This window comes from Empidonax traillii, unplaced genomic scaffold (assembly GCF_003031625.1).
Source record: "Empidonax traillii isolate 1590-97213 ecotype Southwest subspecies unplaced genomic scaffold, ASM303162v1 scaffold3514:size14800, whole genome shotgun sequence".
Classification (NCBI taxonomy): Eukaryota; Metazoa; Chordata; class Aves; order Passeriformes; family Tyrannidae; genus Empidonax; species Empidonax traillii.
Genome location: NW_020958707.1, coordinates 4,719 through 14,602, shown reverse-complemented (window position 1 = coordinate 14,602; position 9,884 = coordinate 4,719). Strand labels below are relative to the sequence as shown.

Sequence of the window (9,884 nt, the reverse complement as noted above, 5' to 3'; positions counted from 1 at the left end):
GCCTGCCCACCCTCCCAGCCAGCAATTCCTTCCCAATATCCCATCTCTCCCTGCCCTCTGGCAGTTTGAAGCCATTCCCCTTGTCCTGTCCTTCCAGCCCTTGGGAATAGTCTCTCTCCATCTTTCCTGGAGCCCCTTCAGGTCCTGCAAGGCCACACTCAGGTCCCCCCAAAGCTTCTCTTGTGCAGCTGAACAATCCCAGCTGTGCCAGCCTTTCCTCCCAGCAGAGCTGCTCCAGCCCTGGGATCCTCTTGGTGCCTCCTCTGGGCTCTCTCCAGCAGCTCCATGTGCTCCCTGTGCTGGGGACTCACAGATCCCACAGGAGCAGAAATGAGGGATCCTGGAGCCACATCAGGACACATCCCTGCCCTGTGCCAGGGAAAGCTGTGCTGTGTGTTGGAATTGTGAGTAATTGTAGCTGGGCTTTCCTGGAGGAAATCACAACCCAGAGCCATTTACTGCCTGGATTCTCCCCTCTCCCTGGCATTAAACCATCAGTGCCAATGCCACCCACTGCACACAGATCCCTACAGCCCCTGCAACTGGTGCTCCACAAACACTCACAGATCTGTGAGAAAAAAGCCAAACAGGGGTGTTTTTGTATTCTTATTTTGAGGAGAGGAGAAAGGAAAAGGAGGAACTGCTGCCATCACCTGGAAAAAGCAAAATCAAACACAGTTTTCTCATCACTGCAGCTCGACAGGTTCTCTAAGCAATAAAAAGGACCTTAAATACCTGGGGAAGGCACGGTGTGTGACACTGCCCCAGCTGGCCCTGCTGCAATGGAAATCCAACCCCTTCCCGTTGTTTTTTTATGGAATACTCCAGAATAAAATGTTTGTCGAGCCATTAAAATCATAGAATCACAGAATATCCTGAGCTGCAAGGGACCCACAAGAATGATCATCCAGTCCAACTCCTGGCCTTGCACAGGACACCCCAACAATCCCACCCTGTCCCTGAGAGTGTTGTCTAAAGATATGAAAAGTAGAAAATAAACTAATAAACCCCACAAAAGTGCAGTGTGGAGGATAATAAAAGAAGAGATTGAATTTCATTGATTTGATTGTCATTTTTTGTGAGTAACCAGCAAGGGGTCATCCTATCCTAAGGGCATGAATATCAGCTTGGAAACAAATCTGCTTCTTGGGGGTGAAAAGTTCCTGAGTGTGACCAGTGGGAGGCAGTTTGGGAACAGCAGGATTCGCTCGGGTCTGTGGCTTGGATTTTACAGTCACAGAAATGCAGAATTCCCCAGGATTTCACTGACAAAGCAAAGTAAACAGTGAGGGACCTGGGAGAGGAGGAGAGTGAGGGAGGAGAACGTGGCACCAGGAATCCTGACAGGGAAAAGGGACACAACCACCTTCTCCCAGGGGCATGGAGGGTCACTGCTGTGCTCCCAAAAAGCAGGTGGCCTTGACAGAAGATCCTTTCACAAGGATATCGTGGGACTGGCAAGGCAGGAGTTCTGCAACAGCTTTTAAACTTTTTAATAATCTTCATGAGATGCTGAACCGCCAGAATTTTAACAGAGGAAATGAATATCAGATATCTATAGGAATACTGAATAGCTATATTGAATAGCTGTATGAATAGCAAATCGGTCTCTGTCACCCCAACTCGGCCTTTTTCACCCCCAAATCTGAAATTTTCACCCCCAAAACCTCCCTCCAGACATCAAAATCAGCCTTTTAAATCCCAAATCGGACTCCAGACCCCAAAATCTGCCCTTTACACCCCAGATCTGTCATTTTTACACCTAATCAGTCCCTTTACAGTCCAAATCTGCTTCTTTTCACCCTAATTTTGCCTTTTTTAACCCAAATCTGACTCTCTTTGCCTCAAATTTGCCTATTTTTGTCCCAAGATCTCCCTCCAGGCATCAAAGTCAGCTTTTTTAGTCACAAATCTCCTGCAAGACCCCAAAACATGCCATTTTCACCCCAAATCTACCTTTTTCACCACAATATTTGCCTGTTTTACCTCAAAATCTCCCTCCAGGCGCAAAAATCTGCACTTCTCACCTCAAAATCTTTCCCTTTCAACCCCAAACCTCCACCCAGACATCAAAACCTGCTATTTTCACCCCACGTCTGCCTTTTCCACCTCAAAATATCCCTCCAGCTTCCCCAGTCTCTTTCACCCCAAAATCTGTCCCAGACCCCCAAATCAGAATTTTTCACCTCAGAAGTGTCTCTCCACACCCTGAAATCTGCCCCTTTCAACCCCAAACCTGCTGCAGCACCCCAAAATCTGATTTTTTTAATCAAAAAATCTGCCCCTTTTACCTCAGGATTTCCTCCCATCTCCCAAACTCTGTCTTTTCCACCCCAACATCTGCCACAGACCCCAAAATCTGAAATTTTTTACCTCAGGAATGTCCCACACACCCCTAAATTTGCCTCTTTTACCCCCAAATCTGCCCCGTTTACCGCAGAATTTCCTGACTCCCCAAAATCTGCCTTTTTCCACCCTAAATTTGCCCCACACGCCAAAATCTGAATTTTTCACCTCAGGAGTGTCACCAAAACCCCCAATTTGTCCTTTTTTACCCAAAAATCTGCTCCTTTTACCTCAGATTTTCTTCTCACCTCCCAAAATCTGCCCCTTTCACTACAGAAATGTCCCCACCCCCCAGTTTTGGTCTTCTCTCTTAAAAATCTTTTTTTACCTCACAAGTGTCCCCCACATCCCAAATTTGCCTTTTTTTACCACAAAATAAGCCCCTTTTACCTCAGGATTTCCTTCCACTCCCCAGAATCAGCCTCTTCCACCCAAAATCTGCCACAGACCCCAAAACTGGAATTTTTTACCTCAGAAATGTCTTTCCACACTCCAAAATCTGCCCCTTTCACCCACAAATCCGCCTCAACACCCCAAAATCTGCATTTTTACCTCAGAAAGGTCCCCCACATTGCCAAATTTGCCCTTTTTACCCCTAAAGCTGACCCATTTACTTCAGGATTTCCTCACCCTTTTCAGCCCCAAATCTGAATTTTTTTACCTCATGAATGTCTCATAACACCCCAAAATCTTCCTCTCACCCCAAATCCACCTCAGACCCCCCAATAAGCATTTTGCACCCCAAAATCTGCACCCACGCTCTAAAATCTGCGTTGTTTTTTACCTCAGGATTCCTGTCACAAATCCGCCTTTTTCACCTCCAAATCTGCCCATTTTACTTCAGGATTTCCTCCCAACCCCAGTTCTGCTCTTTTCCCCCTAAAATCTACCCCAGATCGCCAAAATCCACACTTCTCACTCCAAAATTCCCCCCCTCCAATCTGCCTTTTCACCCCCAGACCTGCCTCAGCCTCCCAAATCTGCCCTTTCGCCCTCCCAACCAGCCCCCTCCCCCCAAATCTGCCCTTTTTCCCCAAACAACGATCACCTCGCGAGGGTTACCTGTCACCTCCCTGCCCCTGTCGCAATCTCCCGGGTATCCTGCGCTGGCCATGACCACACACACGGCCGTGCTGCTCTCGGACCAGGCTGGCCTGAAGCTGCAGAGTTTGCCATCAATCGCTGCTTGAATCACCTCATAAAGATCATTTTTGAGCAGAGGAAGAATTACCTGTTGAAAATTTTCACAAGTAACAGAAGTTTTGTTTTGCTGACTTGACTGAATTTCCCCTAGGTTGAACTTCAGCAGTGGAACAAAATTTGTGTATGCCGAACCAGCAGGCTGGGAAACCGTGGGTGAGCATTTAATTTGCAGCACCTTTTGGCACCATAGGTTTAGACACACGAGATGTGAACTTATGCCGAAGGAACGTGAATTTAGGCCTCTCCCGTTCTGCTTCTACTCAAAAAAACAAAAATTTGAGGAAGAGTTCTTTAACTTAAGGCCTTTAACTAATAATTCACAGGAGCTGATCGGCCAAAATTTAAAGTCACCTCATACATTGTCTAAGATGTTTGTACCCAGGTCTTTCCCTAGAGATGTTACAACAGGCAGAGATAAAAGCGTGAAGCATCTTTAATTTTCCAGTACATTCCACTTACCTGGCACTGGGGATCCCCAAACTGACACTTGAAGTTTAAAATCTTCACCCCCTCTTTGGTCAGCATTAAACTTGTTTGCAGCACACCTGGACAGAGGGAACACAGCCACGCAAAGGGATTGAAATATTTATTGTTTTCAAGGACTCCCTGAAATGCAACACAGTATTTTGGAATGTGGGATTAATTTCATAAATTAATAATCATCATTTATCATAAATTAAAATCAAATCAAATCATAAGGAATTGGGAGCAAGGCATCGAGTGACTTCTGTGGGAATCACCTACCTTTGCCAGAGCAACCTTCACATAAAGATGTGAAGAAAACGTACACTGGAGTGAACAGTGTGACTGAACTTAAGCATATGTTATGCCCTGAACCACGAATATGTTTTAATTAAAAATATTCAATAAAATGTAGTGTGTTTCATGGAGAAAAGACCAAGGTTCTTCTCTCCAAAGGAAGAGCTATAAACCAAATGAGCGAGGCTTAATAGTGCACGAAAAATGAACTGCTACTGGTTTGGTTTCTAAACCAATATTATTTGGAGTTCAGAAGCAACCTCTGACAATGGAACTTACCTGGGTGGGATTTGCCTTGGTTTTCAGCTGAGTGATTACTTACCCACGTAGGCTGTTCCTTCTTGCCTCATGCTATCCACGACGTGCTGGAGGATTGAACCCCTGATCTGCTCCAGAAGATCTTCTGGAACCTGAAAACAACATCGAACTGGTTGGACAGTGATGACATTGGCTGGACTTGCTCACAGGACCTGGAAGGACTGGGGGGAGGAACGGCCTGTTTGCTGCTGTCCCACCCCAACCTGTGAGCTCCTTCCCTCGTGCTGCTGCTGCCTGAAGGATGGACACACCAATCCTCTGCCTCCCGAGGTTTTTTGGTTGGTTCTTAAGGAGGTTTGAGACTGGCAACCTGGGCTGGACACAGGAAGGCTTGGAGAAAGCCACACCAACAGTGTGTGTGAGCAGCGTTCTTAGAGCAAGGCTGCAAAGCTTTGGGAACCACCAAGAACCCCAAGGTTATGTTCATAGAGACCCTGGGAACACAAGGAATTTGGCAGGAATTTTTGAAGTGATGCAAATGGGAGCAGAGAAACACCAAGGCTGGGAATACTGGAAGAGGTGGAAGAGAGGCCATTCCACAGAACCCTGGCTAAATTAATTAAATCCTAAAGAACGATTATTAACGTTTGAGCCCTGTAATCAATCCCAGAAGAAATCAGCATAGCAACAAGAACTGGAACAGGCTCCCCAGGGCAGTGGGCACAGCCCCAAGGCTGCCAGAGCCCCAGGAGCATTTGGACAACGCTCTGAGGGACAGGGGGGAGTGTTGGGGTGTCCTGGGCAGAGCCAGGGCTGGGAATGGGTGATCCTTAGGGCCCCCCTCAGCTCAGGACATTCAGTGATTGTAAGATTGGGGCTTAAAGGAAACCCCTGGAGCACAGGCTGAGCAGGAGCAGGGCCCTACCTGAGGGACTGGACAATAGGCTCCCATCCCTCCAGTGTTGGGGCCCTGGTCCCCATCCAGCAGCCGCTTGTGTGCCTGGGCCGGGGGCATGGGAGCGATGGTGACGCCGTCCGTGAAACATGAGCACTGCGAGGAGAAACACAACAGCAACCGTGACATCATCCTGGCCTGAGGGACACCACTGCTGCTCACAGCCTGGGGCTCAGAGCTGCTGGGAGAGCAGCAATCACAGCAGCCCACTCTGAGTTGGGTTGAGAGGACCTTAGAGCTCATCTTGTTCCACTCCCTGCCACGAGCAGGGACACCTTCCCCTAGACCAGGTTGCTCTAAGTTGTTCCAGTTACCAAGACAAAGTCCACACAAACATGTTTTAGGTCTCTTTAGGGAAAAAAAAGATCATTTCCCACTGAAAATTATCATTATAATTCTAATTTTATGGCTAATGTAGAAGAGAAACCTAGGACAGCGTGCACTGATTAGAATGACACCACACTGCATATATGTAACACGCAATCTAAGCAATGTATGTATGTATATATTTCTCAAAGTGTAAATAAAACTATTTGAAACAAAAAACTCATGTGTTTATGCAGGAGCAGAGCAATGATGCCAAAAAATAAAAGCACAGCATCACCCCATCGATCACATACAGAAAGTTCTTCCCCTTGAAGAAGTTCTTCAATAACAACCATCTCTCCAAACATTCTGTCCTACAAAAACCAAAGCAAATGCCCAGTTAGCAAACATGAATCCATTGGCTAAATTCTCTCTTCAGTTTCTTTTTAACAGAAAAAAACAGGGTATCTTAGAAGTCCCCATTTGTGTTGGGCAAAGCCAATGGCACTTCACTGTGAGACAAGGAAGCCACACTGAGATGCACTTCAGCAGGCCCTGGGAGCCAAGGAAAGATTCAAATCTAGAGAAGCAGGGCAGTGGGACTCGAGACTGGAGCAGGAGTCCAGTCACAAAATCTCCAAGTGCTGTCTGGGGCACACAGGAGGAATCTGAGGAGGAGACCCAGAGAAATTCTCAAATGGGCAGGTTCCTCCCCAAAGTATTTGCCTCCTGCAGCTGGAATGACAAACTCACAGACTACAGAACATCCTGACTTAGATTCCCGGTGGTTAACTGGGGATTCATCCACCTGCATGATCTCCTGGGCAGCTCTGCAGGCTTCCTCCTTGCTGGTTGTGATGGTCACCTCCTTCCTGGCCGCAGGGCCCCTCGCCCGCACCACTCGCGCAGGGAAGTCCGTGCTTGAAGGAAAGCAAAGGGAGGTTCAGGCACTGCTTCTGCCTCCAGGGAAACCCTCATTTTTCACCTCAGTGCCTCCCATAGTCTTACTTTTTTTCAACACATCAGAAAAATGTAATTTTTTTGTCTTTTAAATGGCTTATCAAGCATCCTGAAGGAGCTGATGGAAGGGAAGGAGAGCTGGGATCTGTGAACACAAAACCAAGCTGCTTCAGTTCACAGAATCATAAAGTTACAGACTGGTTTGGGTTTGGAGGGACCCTAAAGATCATCCAGTTCCACCCCCTGCCATGGGCAGGGACACCTTACACTAGCCCAGGTTGCTCCAAGCCCCGTCCAACCTGGCCTGGGACACTTGCAGGGCCTTCCAGCACTCTGGGTGCAGGGCAGATGCACACAGAACTTGCCAGAGGAGCTTCCAGTGGCCCAAACTCACCTGATGATAAACCTGCAGGCTTCCTGGGCATTGCTGAAGGCTTTCCATCGTGCTGTTGGGATCCCGTGCCGCTCCAGAAAGGCTTTAGTGAGACTGGTGTTGGATGCCAGCTGGGCCGCCTTGGCAGACGGGCCAAAACACCGAACTCCTGCTGCCCTCAGGTCATCAACAATCCCTAAGCAGCAAAAACAGCACAGGAGCCAAGGGGACCCCTTGCAAACATGAAGTCACTCGACAAAAGGAAACTCCCATCATCGTTCCAGCTCTGGCACACTTTTCCTTGTCTCAAATAATTAATTCATCCTTAAAATGAGGTTCTGATCACCCATGACCCGTTCTATGGCTCAGTTTAAGAGGTCTTTAGCTCTGTACAAGCACTGTCACAGTTACCCCCCCCCCCCATTTCAAGCCAGAATTTAGGGTACTGATTTGTTCTGTCAAACGAATTTATTTCAGCCTTACCAGCTGCTAGCAGAGCTTCCTCTCCAACCAACACGAGTCCAATGTTGTGATCTTTGCAGAACTGGGTGACAATGGTGTGATTGCTCACCAGGACAGCTGAAAAGGAAAAGGGAATATAATGAAATGATCACTGTAAAGCCTAAATAAGAGATAGGAGCTGAGAATACCCTTGTTCCATCTCCCTAAAAGTGTGATTAAAATAATGAAACAGCCCATGAAGGGCAAAATAAAACAACAATTTAATAATTAGAGTCCAAAAGGAATGGTGAACATTTCCACTTTGCATTGCAGTTTTTAATATACATTGCTAACTTATTAAATCTATTTTATTTATTTGTCACATGTAATCAAGATAAACTTTTATCAAAGCTGCTTATCATAACAATAACAGCCTTGAAAAATAAAAGTTCAGAAGGAAACTCCATGTCAACATGTGAGCCAAGGTTTACTCAAAGCCAGGGCAGGAGCTGAATTCAGCTGGGCAGCCTGGGCAAACACCGGGGGAGTTTCTGTGCAGAATTTAGAGCTTTGAGCCCTCTGTTCCAGGATTTTCCAGAAAAAAAATGCACCAAAAAAAAAAAAAAAAAAAAGGCCCTATAAATGATCTGTGGCACCAGTAAAAGGAAAGAGTAACTGTTACCTCACACCCCCTCAGGACCGCTGTGGGCAGCTTTGATTCAGTTCCTGCACCAGCAGCACTGATGGCCTGGCACAAGATTTTATTTGATACCCCCCCCATTACCTGAATTGGAGATTTTTCCACTGTCGGCCGTGCCTGCATTCCCTGGAGCCACAAACACGTGTTTCACGTGCGGGGACTGCGCCAACTTCCAGGCCAGGGCGTGTTCTCTGCCCCCACTGCCGATCACCAGCACCCGATGGGCCATCAACCTGCGGGACACAACCGCCACCTCCATCAGCTCTGGGACACAACCGTCACTGACATCACTATTTATTGCACAAACTCAGGTAAAAATCCCCCAGTCTATGGATTGGACCTCCCAGTTGGGATTTTGAAGCGATATCAACGCAGTTGGTGTTACAGAGGCACCTGCTGGCCATCGATCCCAGAAGGGACTGACCAGCAGTGCCACTGGGTGGACACATCGGGCACATCTGGTTTAAAACCTGTCAACAAAACCACTGGGAATTTTTTCCCCTCTTGTTCTAACATAGTCAAGATTTCATCTCTTCAGTGTCCCCAGGCTGGAAATTATCGTGCCATCAGTAGGTCTCATCAAGTTCTCTGCACAACTACACAGGACAGGACTAAAAGGGTCCTACAAATGCTCTAACAAATATTTATTATAAATTCCTACAAAATAAATAATAATTATATATAGAATTAATAAAGATAACATAAGTAAATATACAATAAAGGAATATAGAATTGTATCATTCTATTATATTAATATTATGATATATTAATAATTCTATTTCAATGTGAACACTAGGATCAGTCTAGGAGCTTTTAAGAGTGCAAAAGCTCTAATAAATACATTTATTACATATTTTCATACAAATTTAGAATAAATATAGAATACATAAATACAGAATCAATAAATATATAATAAGTAAATGATAAATACACAATAAAGAAATATATAGTAAAGAAATGTATCATTTATAACTCCACTTAATATTTAATAAATCTATTTCAATCTGACCACTGGGGTCAGGAGTGCAAACATCCTGGGAATAAACGGCAGAGGGATTTCAGGGCAGATTCTACACTCTGACAGTTGCTGAGAAGAAACTCCAGCAGAGCAGCTGCTCCATAAAAGCAGCGCTGTTCATCTCACTGCCACAGTGACATTTGAAGCAGCTCCTCAGAATGTTCCTTGGCAAATTAGCTGGGATTTATTTCAGCGATGTTATCACAGGTCACATCTGCAAACTCCATTTTCCGTATGTGCTGACCGTGGGCAAATGTCAGGGAGAGCCCCCCCCAAACGTGGCCTTTGAGGGAGACGCTGGTGGATGCACCAGTCCCTGCCCAGCACAGGGATCGTAAATCCCACGGCCATAAAGCCCAGCTTTGCAGGCACTGCCCGCTCTGCTCTCCTGGGGAATCAGAGCCACTGGAAAATTCATCACACAGCTCCCAAAGGCAGCTGAATGGCAACACTGAGGGATGATATTCCAGCAAAGATTCCCAGAGCACTGTGACAAATCATCTCTGGAGCTCCTGGGACAGTGTTACAACAGCTTACCCCGACACAAAATCAAATTTAACTCCAT

At 46.3% G+C, this 9,884-nt stretch overlaps 1 protein-coding gene across 1 annotated transcript in view; it reads right to left on the bottom strand.

The window, feature by feature from the left end:
* Window positions 1-3,295: 3,295 nt before the first annotated feature.
* The window catches only part of LOC114072578 (trifunctional purine biosynthetic protein adenosine-3-like), an 8,857-nt gene continuing 2,268 nt past the window's right edge, over window positions 3,296-9,884 (bottom strand). Inside the window, exons 3-11 of the mRNA XM_027910455.1 lie at window positions 8,386-8,534; window positions 7,644-7,739; window positions 7,182-7,356; window positions 6,636-6,747; window positions 6,142-6,201; window positions 5,492-5,617; window positions 4,631-4,718; window positions 4,009-4,094; window positions 3,296-3,577 (exon numbers count right to left, since the gene is read on the bottom strand). Of these exons, the coding sequence (XP_027766256.1) occupies window positions 3,296-3,577; window positions 4,009-4,094; window positions 4,631-4,718; window positions 5,492-5,617; window positions 6,142-6,201; window positions 6,636-6,747; window positions 7,182-7,356; window positions 7,644-7,739; window positions 8,386-8,534 (1,174 nt within the window). The remainder of the gene's footprint in view (window positions 3,578-4,008; window positions 4,095-4,630; window positions 4,719-5,491; window positions 5,618-6,141; window positions 6,202-6,635; window positions 6,748-7,181; window positions 7,357-7,643; window positions 7,740-8,385; window positions 8,535-9,884) is intronic.